The following is a 24,354-nucleotide window of genomic DNA, read 5'->3' on the forward strand; positions in this document are numbered from 1 at the left end:
AAAAGAATTCAGCTTAAAAAAAAATTCAGTTTTTGTCTGTTAAGATAGACATTGATAGGATTTGAAAAGATGTAAAAACAACTTCATTCTCTTAACTTTTTTTACTTTAGAAAATATAGTTATTTGATAAAAATATCACTTTTTATTTATATGTAATGGACTTATGATTGCTACTTTTAAATGAATTATTTTTTAAATTTATTATCTCAATTGCTAATATAGTATCAATAGATATAACCTACATAAGCAAAGGAAAGGGTTCTCAATTTTTCAGTGTAAAGGGGTTCTGAGACCAGAATCTGAGGATGTGGGAAACTAGGGTACTGAAAGAAAACACGTGGGAATTTAAAATACCTAATTTCAGAATAGGAAAGACCTTTCTAAGCAAGTAAACAAAACCCAAAGTCCATAAAAAAAAGAGATTAATATATTTAACCGTATAAAAATAAAGAGTTTCTGCATGGCAAAAATTTCATAGACAAAACCAAAAATGAGACAACAAATTGGGAAAAAAATTGTTAAATTTCTTATATACATGAGGCGCTTTCATAAATCACCAAGATAAAAACTCAAAGCCTGGCTAATAAACATAAACAGATAATTCATTCAAAAAAATACAGGTTTTTCAATAATGATTTTTCTTAACATATGAAAAGATGCTCAAGAGCATTCCTAGTAAATGAAATGCAAATTAAAACTGGAGTGAAATACTACCTTTTCATCCATTAGCAAAGATGAAAACGTTTGGTAATACAGGTGTGAGAAATCAGGTCTGCATGGACACTGTTGCCTGGAAGGTAACACTAAAGGGCGGTATATAATTTCTATACAAAGTTTAAAGGTATATACCCTGGGACTCAAGAATTTAACCTATACATGTATTCATATATGTGCATAATCACTATAGCACTGTTTGTAACTGACTAAATAAATTATGATAAAGCCAAGCAATAGAAAATCAAAAAGAATGAGCGATATGTATTGACATTTAAAGATCACTGATATATAGGTACAGGAAAAAAACAGATGGCCAAAGTGTGTATATCATGCTACCATTTATATAAAAAAAAGGTGGGGGGGGACACAGACACTTTTACATTGAAGGAAATACAAGTAATTGATAAAAGCTCATTAGAACTGGAAGCAGTACCACGTTATGTATTGCCTTTTCAGTAACAAAAATGTAATAAATAAGATCACTGCTTCATAAAGAATGAAATGCGTACTGTGAACACGTCATTAGGCTCTCAACCAAACACAGATCAAGAATAGACATTCTAAAAATGATTTAGAAAAGCCAGTTTAGAATTACCAGCATTTCTCCTCAATGCTCTTTCTGCTTTATAAGTTGAGTGATGTACATGCTGTAATTTAGTAAAAGAGAACAAAGAATATTTTTCACATTTACCAAAGAAAAGGATAAATGTGAGATCTGAAACTAAGGCTTGAAGGTTAAAAAAGATCTCAAAAGCAGTGTATTATCACCAATCTCTAGATTTTAATTTTAACTTCTCTTTATGTAATTCTCACATAATTTTGTTATTCATTTTTAAGTTATCTATTAGGCGAACTAAACTCCATATTCTCTCTCGTAATTACTCCTAACACATGTAGGTGATAGACTGATACATGCATATTTAAAAAATTTTGAAGTTAACAATCTATTTTATTGCTGTTTTTAACTGTTTAAAGTGTTTCAACTAAATTTACCATAATGGTAGTAATAAGACCTCCCCTTGAAGAATAAATAATTCCTTACTAAATCCTCCAATAATAACAAACCTGAAATTATTAAGCAAAGATAACTGTTTATGAAAGCACAAATTACATGTTTACCTGCCGATGCTAAGATGGTACAGTGCAAAGCGTGTTTTAAGGCCTCTAGTCTTTCACTTTCGTGCACTATTGTCTTGTAGGAGAGCTCATTGTACCTTTGTGCAGCTTCAATGAATTTTCTTCTATAATCAAGAACACGTGCATAGCATACCTACAGAGGGGAAAATGTTTCAATTAGGGGGAAAAATTAAAAATCAAAGCAAAAAATAAAAGAGAGAATTTCTAATACATAACACCATTTATCAGATATCTGGAATATCTCAGTATAGTAGGACTCTCCAATACAAAATTAATTCCAAATCAACTCATCTGTTACCTTATAATGTATCTGTAACTGTTCATTGGTTGATTCATTCTGAAGCAATGATGCTCGATTTATGTAAGCCTCTGCCTGGACTGGGTCATCATCCTCCAGATATAGCCTAGCAATCTTCAGGTAAGTCTCCAACTTATAATCTACATTGTACTGCCTAGGATATAACACAAAAATATAATGACTAAATATTTTATCAAGAAAATTTTTAGAGGTGGTAAAAAATGTATTTTTCCTCCATACATGCTGTTAATATAAGCATATCAAATTTTTACGGCATTAGAGAAAAATCTAAAAAAATACTTCCAAAATAAATGTTATTGAATTTTTATTTTATCATCATGATTGCTCCATTGTATTTTAGTTTCCTTTAGTCCTCAAATAATCTCACAGTCAAAGAACTTAAAAGAAAAAATGCCCAGTTTAGGGGTATACTGTATACTGGTGCTGGGGCTATTAGTACAACCATTCTGGAAAACAATTTGGCAATATATTCTCCAATCATTCTTCGAATCTTTTAAAATGCATATATTCCTTAGCTACTATATTTTATCTCTAGAAAACAAATCGCAAGAAAATAATAAGGGATGTGCACACATATGTACAAGGAATATTCATTTGTAAAGCTACTCATAAATACATGTAAGAAAAAAATTAGAAATCACCTATTATGATATTTTTAATAATCAATTAAATTGTGGTACATAAAGATGGTATAATAATATATAGTTATTATAATCATTACTACGTGAAAATAGTCATCATGTGTTTTTGCTAAGTCAAAAAATAGGATAAGACAGCATGGAAGACACCATTAGAAAGTATTTCTATACATGTGTATGAAGATGGTAATAGCAATTATTTCTAGGCACTGAGATTCCAGGTGGTTTTCATTTTCTTCTTTATCCCAGTAGCCACGTTTTATGCAAGAAATGCACAACTGAACACCTCACCTAATTCAAAACTCACATAATTCATGATTAAGCCTTAGAGAAAAATGAATCTTTTTTATTGCCAGCAAAGTGATGCCACCATGTGGCAAGAACTGAGTTTACAATTTACATGGCCCAACTCTGAAATTAATTCTTTACTTTTTAAATTTTTTTATACAAATTCGAATTTTCTCCACAAGTCATATATTACCGACATTTGGCACTACAGTGTTTCCTTTCACAACTCGAATTTACACGAACTGCTATACATAGCACTATACTTTTCTCAGTTTTCCAATTTTACACCAAGTGTATCTATTAAATGTATTACTTTAATTATCAGAATGAATCATAGTTTAAAGAAACGAGTTCTCAACCGTTTATCCAGATTTTACTTTTAATCACTTTTAGGTTAATTTGTTTAGGAAACTTCTAAATTAAAAAAAAACAAGGGCTAAATTTTCAGTTCTCTGATATCCTCACAAAGATAATGCTATAGGACTACCAAAATGATAAATCCCATCACTGCAAAGAACAGTATCTAATTTTATATTTATTTCAACTACCAGTGAAAATAAATCAATTGCCCTGTACTAGGAAGAAAATGCTCCAGACAGAGTAAGACCAAAGCCAATAAGCCCAGCCTTTTCAAACTATCAAAGAAAAAAACCCAAATTAACAAGAGGCTTTGGAAAGCAAAATTCAGTATCTACATAGCAAAACCATTTTCATAAACTGGTTGCTTTTTCAAGGAGCATCACTGCCTAATAATTTCGTAAGTAATGCAGAAAAGCCAAGATGCCTTAAGTAGTGTCTGCCTTATCATCCTTCATAAATATTAATGAAGACCAAAAAAGAATCCCTCATTTCCCTGGTAAAAAAAGTAGAGAAGCAGATGAAACATTTTTAAGTCATTCACAGTTGGTACTGAGAGGGGAAGTGTGTTTAAAAAGTGTAACCAAGAATCTCACATCTGTCTTCTTCCTTGTACAATATACTTGGGAGGAATGTTTCATAAAGCACTATAGATGTTTTTAAAAATACTTAACAAAAAGTTAAGATTAACTGAATAAAAGTTATAACCTATCATCTTAATTTTTTCTAATTGTTTCTCCATCTCACTTCTTCTAGCATCTCAAACCCAACAACCCACTGAACTCACTGTGACCTCCAAACCACTGATCTTATTACATTGTTACCTCTTTTTCCCCTTGATGGCCTCACTTAACTCCTAACTAGCTTAAGCCCTATGGTCAATCATTGTAATTATTGATTTGAATGTGCATTCATCTCCCTTGTCCCACTTTTGCTGTCACACTTGGCCAAAATCCTAACTCTGGTTAAACCTAAGTTTGCCTACTCCTTTCCTGCACCCATATAGCTGAACTCTGATGGAGAAAAACACCTAACCAATCTGAATGACCTCATTTCAATCACTACAACCTTCAGATGAGCCCTTTATGCTACCAAGTATATTATATATTCCTACTCCATTCTCTGTCTCACTCTCCCAGAAAATTTTTTCTCATATTCCTGCCTTCCCTCAACTTCGACACTCCCAACCCGGTCTACACTTCCCCCTGATGACTGATTCTGACTTCATTAAGAATACCAGAGCAATCAAAGAATACCTGCACAAATGCCACCACCACATTGCTAATATCAATACCACATACTCTGTATTCCTAGCTGTTACTGTAGATCACTGGGCACTGTTCTGCCCATCAGGGAACATGTCTCAATGTCTACAGACATTTTGACTACCACAACTAGGGGCGGTGATGCTACTGGCATCTAGTGAGCAGAGGTCTGGGATGCTGTTGAGCATCTTGCAACCCATGACAAAGAATTATTCCATCTAAATGCCAACAGTGCCTGGGCTGAGAAACTCAGCCATAGATCAACTATCTATGCCCCTATCTAAAAACTATCTCTCCACTAGATTCCTTCCCCTCCTGTCCACTCCTGCAAGAATCCTCTTCTCTACCCTCCCATATTATATTTTTGCTTTCCAAAAAATTAAAGGAAAAATCATTAAAGTAAAAATAATCTCTTAACCTAACCTCTGCTGCTTCTACCAGATTTCTTTCTTTTTGTGAAAACTTCTGCAAAGAGCTGCCCATACATACCATTTCCAACTCTTCTCTTCCCATTCTCTCTTAAACCATTCCAGTCAGGCTTCTTCATTCTTACCATTTCACCAAAACAGCTTTTGTCAAGGGCCCCAGTGACCTCCACTTTACTAACTCCAATGGTTAACCCTCATTCCTCAGCTTAATTGACCTATCAACACCATAGCAGATCACTTGCTCCTTCTTGATACATTCTCCTCATTTGGCCTCTAGGCTGCCACATTCCACATTCTTCTGGTTTTCTTCTCAATCCTCATTTGATTTATCTTCTTCCTGCCCCTCACCTCTTAGTGTTGGAGTGTTCCAGGCCTCAGTACTCAGTCCTCTCCTCTATCTATATTCCCTCCCTTGGGGATCTCATCCAATCTAATGCCTTTAAATTCCATCTCTCTATATATATCAGTGACTTCCAAATGTGTATCTCTAGCCCATATCTCTCTTTTAGTGTATTCAACTCCCTACTAGATATTTCCACTTAGTTATCACATGTCCAAAATGGAATTCCTGCTCCTCCCTCAAAACCTATTCTTTACTATGCAGGAGACGACAACTCCATCTTTCTAGTTGTTCAGACCAAAACCAGGATTTATCATGGCTCCTTTTCTCATACTCCATATGTAAGCTACCAGAAAATCCTTAGCTCTACCTTAAAAACATATCCAGGATCCAACATTTCTCACAATCTCCATCTTATCTGCAGTAGTACATAAGCCTCTTCACTCATGTCCTTACTTCTATCATTACTTGCCTACAGCTATTCTCAACCAAGTACTCAGAATGATTTTTTTTAAAGTAGGCTTCATGCCCAGCACAGAGCCCAATGCGGGGCTTGAGCCCTGAGATTAAGACTGAGCTGAGATCAAGAGTCAGACGCTTAACCAACTGAACCACCCAGGTGCCCCCAGAATGATTTTTAAAAATAGAAGTCAGATCGTGTCACTCTTCCACACAAAATCCTCCAATGGTTTCCCTTCATTTCACTTACAGAAAAGACAAAGGCCTTACAATGACTTACAAGAACCTATATAATCTGGTCCCCAGTACTCTCTGATCTCAGCCCCCCACCTTCTCTTGGTTTACTCCATTCCACCCATACTGGTCTCCTTGATCTTCTGAAAACACTCCAGGTATGCTCCCATCTTAGGGCCTTTACACTAGCCTTTCTCTCTAAGAGGATCTACTTATAATCTTCCCTAAACTCATGACTACTTCCTTCAAGTGTCTGAGAAGGTATATCTGGACCACTCTACTACTCCAGTCATCCTGTTTAATGATACAACCTGCTCCCTACTTTCCCTTTACTTTTCTCCCTGGCACTTAACACCTAACATACTACAGAATTTATTTACTTATTAACTTGTTTATGATGTTTCTTGCACTAGAATGTAAAAAAAAAACCCAAAAACCCACAAATGAACAACGATACATATCCTATATACATCTCCATCCAATATCCACTATTTACTATACTTTTGTCCTGTTTCCAAAGGAATTCCCACCAACACTTGGGCTGCATTTCTCCAATCTTCTTCTTTTTCATATATGGATGCAAGATGCTGTCTTATGGAAGCAACCTGAAATAGTAGGTAGACATTTTAAATTATTTCAACTGACATTAGTAACTAATTAAAATAAATGGATGGTAAGTTTATCTATTGTGATAATGTTTTCATTCAACATTCTAAGATAGCAAGTAAACAGCGCAAATTTATTTAGACCACCCAAAATTTTTTTTAATGAATTCTGAATTCATGGAATATCAAAATACTGAACTGAAATTAACACATTTCTGCAATGTGGATTATGGCAATAATTTAATTTAAATACTAAGTTTTATGTTTATGCTAACTGCATATATAACACTGGTGTTTTCCTAAGTTTTCAGCCTTATTAACAATTTTACTGACTCTTTTTCTTTTTTTAACTTGTATTAGTTTTTACTTTTACAATCTGTTTTTATTCCCAACAGAAATGAGGATAGAATAACTTACTCTTCTCTGAACTGTGGTCCCAGGGTTTTTAATCTGTTTAAGGCCATTGACCCCTGAGACCCTATTCACCGAAGAATATAGTTAAGCTGTTCAGACTTGGCCTGGCCACTACAGACTACTCACCACCCTATCCCTCCTCTTTAAAAACAAAGAACCTGCATGCTGTGCAAGCTAGTCTCCTCACTGTGGAAATTAATATGCTCATTTCTAAACTTGGAAGGCAGTTAGTGACTAAGCCTAAAGTTCCAAAGACCAAAGATCTAGAACTGAATCCTGGCTCTGCCACTCAGAGGCTGCAATTTTACTGATTTTTAAAAATTGTCTAAAGAATAATATTTGATTCATAAATCAAATTGTAATATCTGAGCAAATGTCAGCTGGAGTTACAACATCCTGGAGTTTTTACACTGTAACATGCTGTTTGGCACACAGTTTTGTCAAAAATAAAATTGGATGATCACCTCCTTTAAAAATGTAATAATATCTCTCAAAATAATTACTGCTATCTAATGTTCAAAACTCACTGTTATAGATTTTTACCTGCTCCTCAAATGAAATGACTCTAGGCTGGATCTTTTCCAAGGTGAAATGATAGATTTCTTTTGCTGTGCTATCAGGCAGGTTAGGGAGATGCGTACAGAAATCAGTCAGCAACTGTCGAGAGATCACGAGACTGACATTCTCATTCACCACTTGTCAAAAAAAAAGAAAGAGATAAAAAAATATGAATAACTTACAAATTTTCAATAAGCATCAATTTTTACCTAAAACTATTATTAAAAACAATATATATTAGTACAACCCTCAATGCATTATTCGGGGATTTCCAAACCCGTATCATCTTATATAACAGAATCGGTTTTCCTTATGCAGAATTATTTGATTATATAATGACTACACCATTAAATACTACAGCAGTAAAAGTCCCTTAAGTTTTCTAAGAAACAAGTGGCTGGGAAAAGTTTTGTTTTACATTTAAGAATTTTATATCTTCCTTTCTCTTCCTTTATTCTTCTACAAAGGGAAGGTACAGAAACACCTATACTTTTATCCTACACCTCGTTATAAAAAGGAGTTAAAGAAGACACAGTGAAATAATTTTCATGAAATTTAAATAAAGCAAGTAGTGACAGTTACTGACACTTGTACTTTCCTAATAAAAACAACAAATAATAACTGAGGTCAGCACCAGATGTACAGACATACTTAATGACACTATTTATAAACATTTTATTACTGTATGTGATTAAGGAAGAAAGCTCTGAGGCCACGCATGATTAGATGCCCTCACACAAGAAACTTAACCTCTCTGTGCTTCTGTTTCCTCATCTGTAAAATGTGGATAAGGATGCTGTGAAGCTCAAATGCAATATATAGAGAGCACTATGAACAACATGTGGCACAAAGCACTCAACAAATGTTCACTATTATGATCATTATTATTATAGTTTAAAAAATACATCATGCTTGTGACCACTACTCAGATAAATTAAGTCTCAAATCAGCAGTTACTGGGGAAAAAACTGTTCAGTCGATACAAAGGATTTTAACAGTAGACTGCTTTTCTTGGTGGTTCAGTGGATTCAAAGTTTATATAAAGATCAAAGTTTATAAAAATCATTATTCTTTCGCTATCATATTGCAATGTTCTCAATAAAACCAATCCTAACAGCACTGTCAGTTCATCACACATTGCAGGCCACAATTTTTGAGGCAGTAACTTACAGTAACCTGTAACAAAGCTCATCAGTTTATGATGTATTAATTAGAGTTCATTATTGGATAATACTGAATGCAGCTGAGCAAACAGTTTCATTATAAGTGCCATTAGGCACTTTCAGCTGTTAGAAAGAAATTACCACACACACTAGCACTTCTCATGATAATGTGCATGAAAGTACTCTCAAGTATCATTAATACTGTTAACTGAGCATAAATTCAAGCCTGAATTTTGAGTCATTTTCAAGATAACTGGATATGTTTAAAGTCAGGAAGTGGGAGAGAGTGTCTTGAAGAATGGAAATTTCTAGTTCCCATTCAAAAGGAATGTTCTTAACGTTAATAACAGTTAACAATTACATGGCACTTATTAAATGCCAGGTACTATTCTAAGCACTTTACTATGTATATTAACTCATTTAAACTCCCAACACTTCTACAGGGTTCCTATCAAATCCCTCATTTTAGAGACAAGGAAAAGGAGGCACAAAGGAACTAACTTACTCGATAAAGCAGCAGACCAGGTTGAATTTAGACTATTCTCTTTATCGTTATGCTATATTGCTTTCCATCAGTTACTGTATGAATAACTATACAAAACCTTAATTGGTAATGTAACTCTGAAGACAACTTACTGAAAAATAATCAAGTTGTAAATAGTTTAAATTCTAAAATCAATCAATTTCAATGCATATTTAATTTAATCTCAATGAAAATTATATTGATAATTTGATATAAAACAAGCTTGAGCAAGCTTTGAAGTCCTAACTCAATAATACAAGGCAGATGTGGAATTTTCGTTCTACTTACTTGCTTCCACAAAAGCTTTCAAAGCTTCTAGTTGTTCTGCCCCAGATAACTGAACGGCTTTTTCCAGGATCTGACGATACCTGAAAAAATACCAAATAAAAAGAATCTTTAGAGGACACTATATATTCTTTTTTTTAATTTTTTTTTTTTTTAACGTTTATTTATTTTTGAGACAGAGAGAGACTGAGCATGAACGGGGGAGGGTCAGAGAGAGAGGGAGACACAGAATCCGAAACAGGCTCCAGGCTCTGAGCAGTCAGCACAGAGCCTGACGCGGGGCTCAAACTCACGGACCGCGAGATCATGACCTGAGCCGAAGTCGCCGAAGTCGGACGCTCAACCGACTGAGCCACCCAGGCACCCCGAGGACACTATATATTCTAATGCTAACTCTGATGTTTATTCATTTCTATTTCTGCTGGTTTCTTTCATAATGCCCTAGTTTGTGCTTTTATTTATAGTACACCACAGATTTTTGTTGTTGTTGTTGTAGGTTCCCAGTCTATAAATTCTAAGGTGCCACTTCTAATTTCCTCTACAGTATACCACAATTTTTTAAAAGTTTTCAAACCCCGGGGTACCTGGCTAGCTCAGTTGGTTAGGCATGCAACTCCTGACCTCAGGGATTGTGAGTTCAAGCCCCACATTGGGGATACAGCTTACTTTAAAAAAAAAAAAAAAAAGTTTTCAAGCCCATCACAAGAAAGAGTGAATCTGTAACTCTCAGTTACCGGATCTAAGGTGCCATTTTCTTTGGAAAAAGTTTTAGTTTGGAATTTAAACTAAAAAGTCAACTTTCTTTCAAATGCCTTAAAAGATAAACTATACTTCCTTCAACTGTGTATTACACAGACACACAAGAATGTTATATGAGGTGACCCAGAATGCTTTCCTCTTGTGGACCTAATGAAACTAGTGTCACCAACAATAGGATAGTGTTGACTAGGCAGTGAAACCAAATATTAGAGATTAAATGTCTTCGTATGTACCAAATAAACTTCACCAAGCCAAATGTACTGATAGAACACCCTTTATGTTGTCAGATGGTGCCTATATATTCTTTATTTGCAATCATTTCTAATAACTATTCTAATATTCATTAGCACATAAGAGTCAAATCAGCACTCTAAAAAGGATGGGGGAAATGCTAAAAATAGGAACAATGACAATTATCAGGCAATGGCAAATTCCTTCCTAAAATGTAAACTCAACGAGGACAAGGATTTTTGTTTGTTTTGTTGACTGCTATATACACAATGCCTAGAGCAGCATATCACAAGCACTCAAATATTCAACATTTTAGTAAATTTAAAAAAACAGTATTTTATTTCTTAAACTGAGTGGTGGGTACACAAGTATTACACTATATTTTATCCCTTTTGTCTTTATAGTAACATTTATTAAAAGTATTAGTCAGGGGCACCTGAGTGGTTCAGTTGGTTGATCATCTGACTTCAGGCCAGGTCATGATGTCACGGCTCACGGGTTCTAGCCCCATGCTGGACTTTGCGCCGACAGCACGGAGCCTGTTTAGGATTCTGTCTCCCTCTCTCTATGCCCCTCCCCCCGCTCACACATGCACTCACGTTTGTGCACTTGCACATGCACTCGCACATGCTCTCCTTCTCTCTCAAAAATAAACATTAAAAATTTTTTAAAAAGCATTGGCTGGGACACCTGGGTGGCTCAGTCAGTTAAGCGTCTGACTTTGGCTCAGGTCATGATCTCTTGGTTTGTGAGTTTGAACCCCGCCTTGGGCTCTGTGCTGACAGCTCAGAGCCTGGAGCCTGCTTCGGATTCTGTGTCTCCTCCTCTCTCTGCCCCTCCCATGCTCATGCTCTCTCTCTGTCTCTCAATAATAATAAATAAACGTTAAAAAAAAATTAAAAAAGCATTGGCTAATGCATTTTACCAACCTAATAGCACTGCAACTATTCAGAAAATCATCCAGAATATACTCAAGAAAAAAATATACAAATAGGAAAAAATATGTACATGAATAGAGCCCAAACTCATTCAAATTTATGATTTGTATTTTTAAAGCACACCTTCAAGCTACCATTCAACATTTACTGATTCTCAACCCATACAATATTCTCACAACCTTGGTTATATGATTTCTCAAAAACACAATGAATCAAACTGACTTTGTAAGAAAGGTATACAGAAAGAAAAGACAGTGAACTCCAAAAGAAGAGAGAAACTACTCTAATAAAGCAAGGAAATATTATTAAGATTTAAAATAAAAATTATTTTTTAAATTGTTTTTAAAATTTGAGGAAGAATATTCAGCCATCTGAAAATTCATTACGGAATATCTCATTTTCTCTATACATAAACATACACAGATGTGCACATATATTATTTCCCATATCTATATTTATATATCTACTTTATTGCTCTGGGTATGCTTTTATTTAATATATTCAATGGTTTATTCTTTTTTGATTATTCTTCATATTCATATTCTTCACATTCATGGCTAAGCCCTCTTAATTTTAGATCCCCATAAATTATTTTATACTAACATTACATTCAAAGATGACAATGTCTCACAGATATTTTCTTTTTAAAATATTTTTTTTTAACGTTTATTTATTTTTGAGACAGAGAGAGAGCATGAACGGGGGAGGGGCAGAGAGAGAGGGAGACACAGAATTGGAAGCAGGCTCCAGGCTCTGAGCCATCAGCCCAGAGCCTGACGCAGGGCTCAAACTCACGGATGGTGAGATCGTGACCTGAGCTGAAGTCAGACACGCAACCGACGGAGCCACCCAGGCGCCCCTCACAGAAATTTTCTGATTAACCTAAGTTTTAAATCATTACTTCATAATTATCAACTAATCTATATAGAAAAACACCATCCCCCCCAAAAAAAAACCCTAAAAAGTGACAAAAGTTTTATATTAACCACATCATACAACTTGCCAGAGAATTACAAACTGCCTACTCAAACTCTCAACTTCTATGGACTAAGAAAGTGAGGTGCAGAGTTAAGGCTAGATGTTAACTTGCTCCTTCTCTAATATATAAATTCTAGTATCTAAGGGGCGTCTGGGTGGCTCAGTCAGTTGAGCATCCAACTTTGGCTCAGGTCATGATCACGTAGTTCATGAGTTCAAGCCCTGCATCAGGCTCTGGGCTGACAGCTTGGAGCCTGGAGCCTGCTTTGGATTCTGTGTCTCCCTCTCTCTCTGCCCCTCCCCTGCTCGCACTCTGTCTCTCTCAAAAATAAATAAACATTAAAAATAACTTTTTTAAATTCTAGTGTCTAAGAATAAGAAATTACTTTTTCACAATAATATGGAATGACTAACAAACCTAATTTAAATCAAGGATTTAAATAATTATTTAATATTGCCATATAAAATCATCCAAAATTGAGCACCTAGGGTTTTTAAAATGCTATATAAGATTCTGTGTATGACACTAAAGGAATTTTAAGTAAACTTAGTCTTTGAAGATATTATAATACAGTTAGGCAAATAAAAATTTACAATTCAAATAATATTATCACACATTAAATTATAATAAAACAAAACAAACGTTGCAATAAAACTAAACAATATAAGAAATATAACTGTTAAATGAATTCAGTAAAGTTGCAGGGTACAAAATCATACTCAAAAATCTGCTGTGTTTCTATATGCTAATAACAAATTATCAGAAAGAAAAAACATCCTCTTTACAAGTGCATCAAAAAGAATAAAATAACTAGGAATAAATTTAATCAAGATGAAGGATTTGTACACTGAAAACTATAAGACCCTGATTAAAGAAACTGAAGATATAAATAAAAGGAAAAATATTCCATAGTCACGGATTGAAAGTATTACTATTGTTAAAATGCCCATATTACCCAAAGCAATCTACAGATTTAATGAAATCCCTATCAAAGTTCCTGGGCGCCTAAGTGGCTCAGTTGGTTAAGTACCCAACTCTTGTTTCAGCTTAGGTCATGATCTCATGGTTTGTGAGATCTGAGCCTGTGTCAGCCTGACAGCAGAGACAGCCGGCTCAGTATTGTCTGTCTTCCTCTCTGTCTGCCCCTCTCCAGCTCACATGTGCACTCGTGAGCGCTCACGCGTTCTCTCTCTCAAAAATAAACAAACATTAAAAAAAATTCCAAAGGCATTTTTCACAGAAATAGAATACATAATCCTAAGATCTGTATGGAACCATAAAAGACCCCAAATAACAAAGCAATCCTGAGGGAAAAAAAGCAAAGTTGGAGGCATCACAGTCCTGATTTCAAGTTATTACAAAGCTACACTAATCAAATGGTATGGTATCAGCATAAAAACAGACATATAGATCAATGGAACAGAATAGAGAGTCCAGAAATAAACCCACACACATATGGTCAATTAATTTACAACAAAAGAGGCAAGAATATACAATGGGGAAAGGACAGTATCTTCAATAAATGGTGCTGGGAAAATTTGACAACCACATGCAAAAAAATGAACCAGGACCACTATATTACCCCACACACAAAAATAAACTCAAAATGGATTAAAGACTTCAATGTCAGACCTGAAACCATAAAACTCCTACAATAAAACACAGGTGGTAAGCTCCTGACACTGGTTTTATTAATATCTTTTCCAACCTGACTCCAAAAGCAGTGACAACAAAAGCAAAAATAAATAAATGGAGTTACATCAAGCTAAAAAGCTTCAAGTGGAGGAAACCACCTACAAAATAAAAAGGCAACCTACAGAATAGGATAAAAATACTTGTAAATCATGTATCTGAGAAGGGGTTTATATTCAAAATATATTTTAAAAACTCATACAAATCAATAGCAAAAAAAAAAAAAAATGTGATTAAAAAATGGGCAGAGGGACTGAGAGACTGAATAGACATTTTTCCAAAGAAGATATACAGATGGCCAAAAGGCACATGAAAAAAAATGTTCAACATCACTAATAATCAGAAAAGTGCAAATCGAATCCACAATAACATATCACCTCATACCTGTTAGAATGGCTTTTATTAAAAAGAGAAGAACTAACAAGTGTTGGTGAAGAGGTGCAGAAAAGGGAACTTTCATGCACTGTTGGTGGGAATGTAAATTAGTACAGCCACTATAGAAAACAGTATGAAGGTTCCTCAAAAAAACAAACAAACCCACAATATGAAGTTTCCTTAAAAAAAAAAAAAAAAAATAGGTGTCCCTGGGTACCTTAGTTGGTTAAGTGTATGACTCCTTGATTTCAGCTCAGGTCATGATCCCAGGATCACGGGATCAAGCCCCATGACGGGCTCCTCTCTGAGTGTGAGGCCTGCTTGAGATTCTCTCTCTCCCTCTGCCCCTCTCCCACTTGTTCTCTCTCTCTCTCTCTCTCTCTTAAAAAATAAAAAAATAAAAAATAAAAAGTCCACCCTGTGATCCAGCAATTCTACTTCTGGGTATTTATCCAAAGAAAATGAAAATATTAGTTTGAAAAGATGTGTAAATTACTATGTTCACTGCAGCATTATTTATAATAGCCTAGATATGGAAACAACTTAAGTGTCCATCAATCAATGCATGGATAAAGAAAATGTGGTATGTAAACACAATGGACTATTATTCAGCCATAAAAAAGGAAATCTTGCTGTTTGCAACAAGATGGATGGATCTTGACGGCATTATGCTAAGGGAAATAAGTCAGAGAAAGACAAATACCAAATGATCTCTCTTACAGTGGAATCTAAAACAAAACAAAACCAAGCTCACAGATACAGGGATCAGATTGGTAGTTGCCAGAGGCATGGAAAGGGGAATGGGCAAAATGGGTGAAAGAGGTCAAAATGTACAAACTTCCAATTACAATATAAATAAGTCATGGGGATATAATGTACATCCTGGTGATAATAATACCGTGTATTGCATATTTGAAAGGTGCTAAAAGAGTAATTCTTAAAAGTTCTTACCACAAGAAATGAAATTTTGTAAGAATAAAAAACAGATGTTTCTTTGAAATTAAGAATATCTATCAATAGCCATTAAATTCCATTAGAAAAGTGACGCATTGTTTCCTCCGTTCCTGCTAAGATGCTCAGTCCTTCTGAGGAATCTAATGCCGCGCTGGGGTGAGGCCCTCATCTCATCCTGAGACTAGCACTAGCACACCGGGAGCCCCAGCACCAGCTCGCTCAGTGCTCAGTGGTCAGTGCTCAGCGCTCAGCACTGGCTCATGACTCTTTTGCTCAGAACTTGCTTAGCACTTGCCCGCTCCATGGCCTCCGTCTTGGAGCTGGCCAGGAGCAACTCCGCCCTCATCCTGCAGAACAATGAGGTGATGGTGATGGATAAAGATCAATGCCCTCGTTAAGCAGCAAGTGTGAATGTTGAACCTTTCTGGCACGGCTTGCTTGCAAAGGCCCTGGCCAATGTCAGCATCAGGAGCCTCATCAGCAAGGTAGGGGCTAGAGGACCCGCCCCAGCAGCTAGTGCTACACCACAGGAGGTCCCGCTTTTTCCACTACTGCAGTCCCTCGCTGTGAAGGAAGTGGAAGCCAAGAAAGGAGAATCAGAGGAGTCTGATGACATGGGCTTTGGTCTCTTTCACTATGCCTCTTCTGTAATCTGTTCAATAAAAAGCTGAACTCTTAAAAAAAAAAAAAAAAAGTAAAACATGAAAGCCAGTAAAGATATTTGTAATCCATGGATTTGTAATCCGTGTTATTTGGCAAAAAAACAAAAAAACTAAAACCTTCCTATCCAGAATTTATTTAAAATGCCTGTAAATCAGTAAAAAACAACCCAATTAAAAAACAGACCAAACGTTTAAATAGGCACTTCACTAGAGATAATATGCAAATGCCCAATAAGCATACTAAAAGGTACTCAACCTCAATACTCATTAGGTTAATGCATATTATAAGCACAGGAAATACCGTTACACTTCCACTAGAATGAGTAATATTAACACTAACAAACCTGAGTGTTGGTAGGATATAGAAGAACTAATCTCATCTATTCCTAGTGACTGGGTAGTGACTGGGAAGGGACATGAGGGAACCACTGGGCATGCTGCAAATATTCCCCAGCTTGTTCTGGATTAAGTTGTTATATATGTATGTATGTGAGAAAACATATTGGTCTCTACTGTTAAGAGTAATGTACTTAATGCAATGTACTTTAAAATATATAGGTATCTGTATACACGCATATATATATTTTTTTATTTATTTTAAAAAAATTTTAATGTTTATTTATTTTTGAGAGAGAGAGAGAGAGAGAGAGAGAGAGAGAGACAAAGCGTGAGCAGGGGAGGGGCAGAGACAGGGGGAGACACAGAATCCGAAGCAGGCTCCATAAGCACAGAGCCCAATGTGGAGCTCGAACCCACGAACCGTGAGATCATGACCTGAGCCGAAGTCAGACGCTTAACCGACTGAGCCACCCAGGCGCCCCTATTTTTATATTTTTTAAGTTTTATTTATTTTGAGAGAAAGAGAGTATGTGTGTTGCAGAGGGGCAGAGGAAGAGGGAGAGAATCCCATGCTTGTCAAAAGAGGAAACACTAGCACTTTGGAAATAAGATTACTAAGGATCATCTAAGGAAACCAAAAAATTCTGAAGCCTTTGTCATAGACAGCTAGGTAACCCACAGGCGACTGGCATAAGGAAATGAAAATCCTCTCTGAAAGATTACATTCTAAGCCTCCAAATGTTTCTAAAAGTATATTTTTAAATAACTTGCCCAACAAAGATTACAAGGCACATGACAATATGAACTAGAATCAACAAAAGCAATAGACAATAGCAACAAGCAGGGACTCCAGGTACTGGAGCTATCAGAAAGACTGTAGTACAATTATATGTTTACAAAGGTAAACTCAAGCTTTAAAGTTTCAGCAAGTGCGGAAGTTGAGAAACTCAACAGAAGACCATAGAGGAAGGGAAAGAAAAAAAATAATTACAAACAGAGAGGGAGGCAAACCATAAGAGACTCTTAAATACATAGAACAAACTAAGGGTTGATGGGGAGTGGGTGCGGTGGGGAAAATGGGTGATGGGCATTAAGAAGGGCACTTGTTGGGATGAGCGCCGGGTGTTGTAAGTTATGAATCACAGGAATCTATTCCTGAGCCAAGAACACATTGTATACACTGTATGTTAGCTAACTTGACAATAAACTATTAAAAAAAAAAAAGTTTCAGCAAGAAACTGAAAACCATAAAAAGTGTCATTTGAAAACAGAACCACTGGGATGCCTGGCTGGCTCAGACTCTCAATCTCAGGGTGGTAAATTCAAGCCCTGTGTTGGGCGTGGGGCCTACTTAGAACAAAAACTTTTAAAAACTGGGCGCCTGGGTGGCTCAGTCGGTTAAGTGTCCGACTTTGGCTCAGGTCACAATCTTGCGGTTTGTGAGTTCGAGCCCTGCACTGGGTTCTCTGCTGTGAGTGCAGGGCTGGCTTCAGATCCTATTTCCCTCTCTCTGTCTGCCCCTCCACTTGCACTCTTTCTTTCTCTCTCTCAAAAATAAATAAACATTAAAAATTTTAAAAATATATTTAAAAGAAAAAGGAACCACCAAAAACTATAGAATTAAAAAATACTATAACCAAGCTTCAATATTCAATGACGTTCTGAAGAGCAGATGATACTTTTGAAGAAATGATAAACTAGGAGCAGGTCAGAAAAATCTACCCAGAATTAGGGGCACCTGGGTGGCCCAGTCGGTTAAGCATCCAACTTTGGCTCAGGTCATGATCTCACAGTCTGTGGGTTCAAGTCCCACGTCGGGCTCTGTGCTGACAGCTCAGAGCCTGGAGCCTGCTTCAGATTCTGTGTCTCCCTCTGTCTCTGCCCCACCCACATGTTCTGTCTCTCTCTCCTTCAAAAAATAAACATTTAAACTGAGGATTGATGGGGAGTGGGAGGGAGGGGTGATGGGTATTGAGGAGGGCACCTTTTGGGATGAGCACTGGGTGTTGTATGGAAACCAATTTGACAATAAATTTCATATATTGGAAAAAAAAAACATTTAAAAAAATTTAAAAAATAAAAGAAAATAAAAAAATAAAAATTCTACCCAGAATAAAGCACTGAAATGGTAAGTACAGAAGACAGAGTAACAGACATAAAGGTCCTAGTAAGAGGGCCTAACTAATGGGGATTTCACTGAAGTCCTAGAGAAGTAAACAGAATGGGACACAGGCAACATTTGAAGATATATAGCTGAAACATCTCAGGACCATGAAAGAATCTAATCTATCCGATTCAACAACTGCAATGAAGCACAGCCAGGATAATGCAATATTTACAAACAAAAACAAAACAAAACACCACAATTCTTTAAAAAATTTTTTTTAATTTTTATTTATTTTTGAGAGAGAGCAAGAGAAAGTGTGAGCGGGGGAGGGGCAGAGAGACAGGGAGACACAGAATCTGAAGCAGGCTTCGAGGGCTGAGCTGTCAGCACAGAACCTGACACAGGGCTCGAACTCACGAACGGCAAGATCATGACCTGAGCTGGTAGGATGCTTAACCAACTGAGCCACCCAGGAGCCCAAAACACAATCCTTTCACCTCTCGTATCTATGCCCTCTTGGAATGTGAGTTTGTAGCTCTTCACATCAAGAGGTAGAGTTTTTTTCCCCACCCTTTGATCTTGGCTTGTTTTGATTAATAGAATTTGATAGAAGTGAAATGCTTGTTCTGAACCTAGACAGACCTCAAGAGGTCTTGTATGTATCCTTTTCTCTTGGAACACTGCTGTGGCCACATGAACAAGCTCAGGCTAACTTACTGGATAATGAAATATGTAGCCCAGTCACCTCCACTGCCCCAGCCAACAGACCGAAGCAGCACTGCCTACCTGCCCTGCAGCTGACTACAGACACATGTAGGAGCTCATGTGGAACCCAGACCATGTGGAACAGAGAACCATCCAGCTGGGCCCAGCCCAAACTGCCAACCAAATTAATTATAAGGAAAGTAAATGACTGTTGTTTTTTTTTTAATTTTTTTTTCAACGTTTTTTATTTATTTTTGGGACAGAGAGAGACAGAGCATGAACGGGGGAGGGGCAGAGAGAGAGGGAGACACAGAATCGGAAACAGGCTCCAGGCTCCGAGCCATCAGCCCAGAGCCCAACGCGGGGCTCGAACTCACGGACCGCGAGATCGTGACCTGGCTGAAGTCGGACGCTTAACCGACTGCGCCACCCAGGCGCCCCAAATGACTGTTGTTTTAATCCACTAAGTTTTAGAGTGGTTTATTTCACAGCAAAAGCCAAATGACAGATAAATATTAAAACAAATCCACACATGGGGTGCCTGGGTGGCTCAGTCGGTTGAGTGGCCAACTCCAGCTCAGGTCATGCATGATCTCACAGCTCGTGAGTTCGAACCCCACATCAGGCTCTGTGCTGACAGTTCAGAGCCTGGAGCCTGCTTCAGATTCTATGTCTCCCTCTCTCTCTGCCCCTCCCCTGCTCGTGCTCTGTCTCTCTGTCTCTCTCTCTCTCTCTCAAAAATAAACATTAAAATTTTTCTTAAATAAATAAAAAATAAAATAAAACAAATCCACACAGATATATCATAAAGATGTTTCAGAAAATTAAACACAAAATCTCAAAAACAGGTAAGTGCTAATATACTTAGAAGGAATAATTTCCTAAATGAGGTTGATCTTTAAGCATTCTAAATATTTCAACATAGTGTCAAGTGGGAAAGAGTAGAGGTAGACAGGTATTCTAGCCCCCCCCCCCCCAAAAAAAATCACTACCTAAAATGTAGTCCAGTTTGGGGAAAATAATATAAGTCCAAAAGGTACATGTGTTTAGAGTTTAGGGCTATGAACCAAACAGATAGGATATATCATGGCCTTGCCACTAGCTATGTGGCCTCGAGCATATTTCATCTCTGTACTTCAGTTTTCTCATATGTAATGTAAATATTACTTGTTAAGGATTAAAATATGTAAGCAAAGATGTAAACAAACATAACACTATATGATAAGGAACTTCACTCTTGAGATGGGAACCACTAAAACTTGTATGTGGGAATAACAAAGAACCAGAGAATCTGAGTTACAAGGGGCCCTGGAGATTATACAGTCTATCCTCTAATATGTGTGTGTATCCTCCATTTTTTCACATTTTTTTTTAATGTCTATTTATTTTTTGAGAGAGAGTGAGAGGACGAAAGGGACAGGGGCAGAGAGAGGGGGACAGACAGGATCTGACGCGGGCTCTGCACTGTCAGCAGAGAGCCCGATGCTGGCTGGAACTCATGAAAGGCGAGATCATGACCTGAGCCGAAGTTAAGACGCTTAACTGACTGAGCCACCCAGGTGCCCCATTTTTTGACATTTCTATTCCACTCTATTATTAGAAAGTTCTAATCCAAAGTCTACCTCTGTAAGATAGAGGAGTCTATTTTCTTTTCTGCAAAATAGCCTTTCTAATAGTCAAAGAAAGCTAAAAGGTCTCCCGTTACTCTCTTTTCTCTAGGCTAACAGCTTCTTGTAAAATGAAATGTTTAGACTCCAAAGGCTTGCTATCCTCTTCTGGGTACCTTCCTTATAGAGAACTGAGAAGGAAAAAAAAGGCCCTATTCTACAGAATTAACAGAACAAAGACCTATAATCTATAAGATCATACTTGTCCTCAAAGAGATCACATTCCAACTGAAAAAGCAGACAAGTAAACAAACAATTAAGTGCTATGGTAGAAGTAATTGCCTGCCACTGGGTTAACAGCAACTAACCAGGTACTTGAGGGTAGTTATGAATGTGTGATGGTGGCTGTTTAGAGAAGGCTTTTTGGAAGAAATAACATTGCAACTGAGTTTCAAAGAATTAGTAGGTTTTAGCCAAGTAAATAAGACAGGCTATCACAACAGCTACCTATTCAAATGCTCCCTCTTCAAAGTTCTCCTCTTCTAAAGCTTTGTATGAGGATAATGAACACAATGTATAATACATAGAGAAGCAGTTTATAAAATCTGCAAAAATGAATCTCGTACGGCCAATTTCTTGCATCGACTTTAGAATGTTCTGTTAATTCATGGTTATGAGAAAGCATTTTTTTGTTGTTGTTGTTTATTTACTTTTGAGAGACCGAGAGACAGACAGACAGACAGACAGACAGGCATGAGTAGAGGAGGGGCAGAGACAGAGGGAGACACAGAACCCCTGAGATCATGACCTGAGCCGAAGCTGGACGCTCAACCGACTGAGCCACCCAGGCGTCCCTTGAGAAGGCATTTCTTACTGAAGATTGGACAAGAAAAGACGTATAGGCAAGTAGGTTAAAAATAAGCTTTTTAGAGTAGACAAACCTGGGTTTAAATATAAGCTCTACACCTTTCTAGCTATTCAATGATTCAACCCAATACTTGTTAAAGGACTACTCTGTTACAGATACTCTGCTAATTGCTGGAAATACACAGTATCAGTATTTTAGAAGCAAATGTACTCTGTCATTCCTTAACACGGATTCCTTTGTCATTCAATTCCTAACATAAATCCTAAAACTACTGACAGATTTCAAGAGTGTTTTCCTCATAGACATGTAGCTGGCAGAACTGTTTTGTTATGAAAATAATTATCCTGACATGTTCTTGTCCATAAAGGACCAGATATACCTGCAGGCAAGGCCAAGACTTTCCTCAGAAAGCACTGGCTATGAGTTATCAAGCACATTATTTATCTTCACAATAACCTCATCTGGTAGATGGTTAGAGTAATGGCCTCTAATGAATCATACTCCCATCTGCCCATGCCCCTTTGCAATGTAACTTGGCTACTCCTCCCATAAAGAGGTAGACTCCATCTCTCCTTCCCTTGAATCTGGGAGGGTCATGTGACTTACTTTGACCTGTTTTAGAGAACTGACATTATGAGATTTCCAAGGCTCGCCTTAAGAAGTCTAGCAACTACCACTCTCATCCTTCTGGAACACTCCCTTGGCTCTGTAAGGAACCACTGAATGAGAGACCACACGGAGAAACACAGTCAGCCAACAGCCTGATATATATGAGTCCATTTTAATTCCACCAGCCCCAACTGAGCTGCCAGCTGACTCTGCACCTGCATGAGTAAGCCTAGATCTGGACCAGCAAAACAATCCAGTCAACCCAAAGAATCCTGAAAAATAAGAACTGTTTCACACCACTAAGTTTTTGGTTCGTTACATAGTAATAAACAACTAAAGTACCCTATAAGATAGGTACTACTGTTTATCCCCAATTCAGAGCTGAGGAAGTAGATTCTTAGGTTAAGTTTCAGAATCCTGCGAATACTTGAAAAACGGTATGTCTTCCGATAAATAATGTACTTCGTGTTCTTCAACATAACAAAAAAGAAAGCAAGCATGGGGGGAAATATAAGCTGAGCATGGTGAAAAATATATGCTTATTTGACTTTCACTCAAATATGTGAAAACTGCAAGTGAAAAAGGATTAAGCCAGGAAGACACATTCAACTTATTTACAACTCATGGAATAAGTCAATGTATGTATTGACTAACTGCTTTATAATAGTACCAATGACAATCTTGTGGCACTAGGCATCAGATACTGCTCTAAGTGTATGTGTGATATAAGTGTATATACATATACATACTCATTCTGTCCTCAGACAAGAATAAGTCATATTATCCTTATTTTCATAAGGAGGAAACTGCGGTACATAGTAGTTAAACCCAAGATCCATAGCTAAATTTTCCATTGATAAAACTGGATTACATATACCACCAGAGAAAAGACAGCAGAGCCTACATAAAGCACAGTCAAGGTTTCAACGGCCAGGTTAGAGCAGGTGTATCCCGTTAATACAGATCAATGTGATCTCAGCTGTCAGAATGTAAATATTACCATTAACTTGAGACTCAAACTTTAAACAGAATGCAAGTTCATTACAAAAGAACGGTGCTACATAATCTACAAAGAGAAAAGGGGCAATATCTATCTATCTATCTATCTATCTAAAGAGAAAAAGGGCAATATCTACCTATCTACCTAAGATTAACACTACTGAATAACTGCTTCATGGCAGGCACATGTCACAAATTTTAACGTGGAGTGGACCTAAACCTTCAACATAAAGTCCAAGAAATTCCTAAATAATTCAGATTTCTGCAAACATCACGAATCTAGACATCCTGACCGACGTAGTGAGGGCTTTCCTATGTGCCCCTGTTCAGAGTTGGTGGTGCAGAGAACCCAAAACACAAGGACTCACAGAAGATGGTCCAAGTGGTTCTGATCATGATAGCGGCCATACCTCCTCAGCTCCCGTCAGCCTCAAGAAGCTATCTCCTAGAAAACTCTTCATCAAAATCCCAGAATATAATTTTCTCTCAATCAAAAAAGAAAAAAAAAGGGGGTGGGGATCCAAAGAGAGACCAGAATTTGGTGTGATAGGCCAGCAGCAATGGAAAGAGGCACCAGGGAAGGCTAAGAAGGCCGTGAGAGCAGTCGTCTCTCATACCGTGCTTCTTAAGAAACCGGTAAGGAAGCTATCAAAGATAGAATATGTTGACAGTCACCCCAGTTCTGTTGCCCCAAGGGTTCCCTGCACCAGCTTTCTGCTGCTCCTAATATCTGCGTCCGCAGACGACCTCAGGCCCGCCCCCTTGGTCGTCAGGCCGGCTCCTGGCCTCACATCCCTAAG

General features: G+C 37.1%; 1 protein-coding gene across 3 annotated transcripts in view; it reads right to left on the reverse strand.

Annotated features, from left to right (window-relative positions):
• Window positions 1-24,354, reverse strand: part of COPS4 (COP9 signalosome subunit 4) — a 42,487-nt gene that overhangs the window by 17,724 nt on the left and 409 nt on the right. For 2 of the 3 annotated variants that reach the window (XM_042936038.1, XM_042936040.1), the window contains exons 2-6: window positions 9,734-9,813; window positions 7,745-7,896; window positions 6,684-6,787; window positions 2,153-2,306; window positions 1,837-1,987 (exon numbers count right to left, since the gene is read on the reverse strand). In XM_042936038.1, coding sequence (XP_042791972.1) covers window positions 1,837-1,987; window positions 2,153-2,306; window positions 6,684-6,787; window positions 7,745-7,896; window positions 9,734-9,813 — 641 coding nt within the window. The remainder of the gene's footprint in view (window positions 1-1,836; window positions 1,988-2,152; window positions 2,307-6,683; window positions 6,788-7,744; window positions 7,897-9,733; window positions 9,814-24,354) is intronic. The other variant, XM_042936039.1, reaches the window with a different exon arrangement.

The sequence above is a fragment of the Panthera leo genome, chromosome B1 (assembly GCF_018350215.1).
Source record: "Panthera leo isolate Ple1 chromosome B1, P.leo_Ple1_pat1.1, whole genome shotgun sequence".
NCBI classification, from domain to species: domain Eukaryota; kingdom Metazoa; phylum Chordata; class Mammalia; order Carnivora; family Felidae; genus Panthera; species Panthera leo.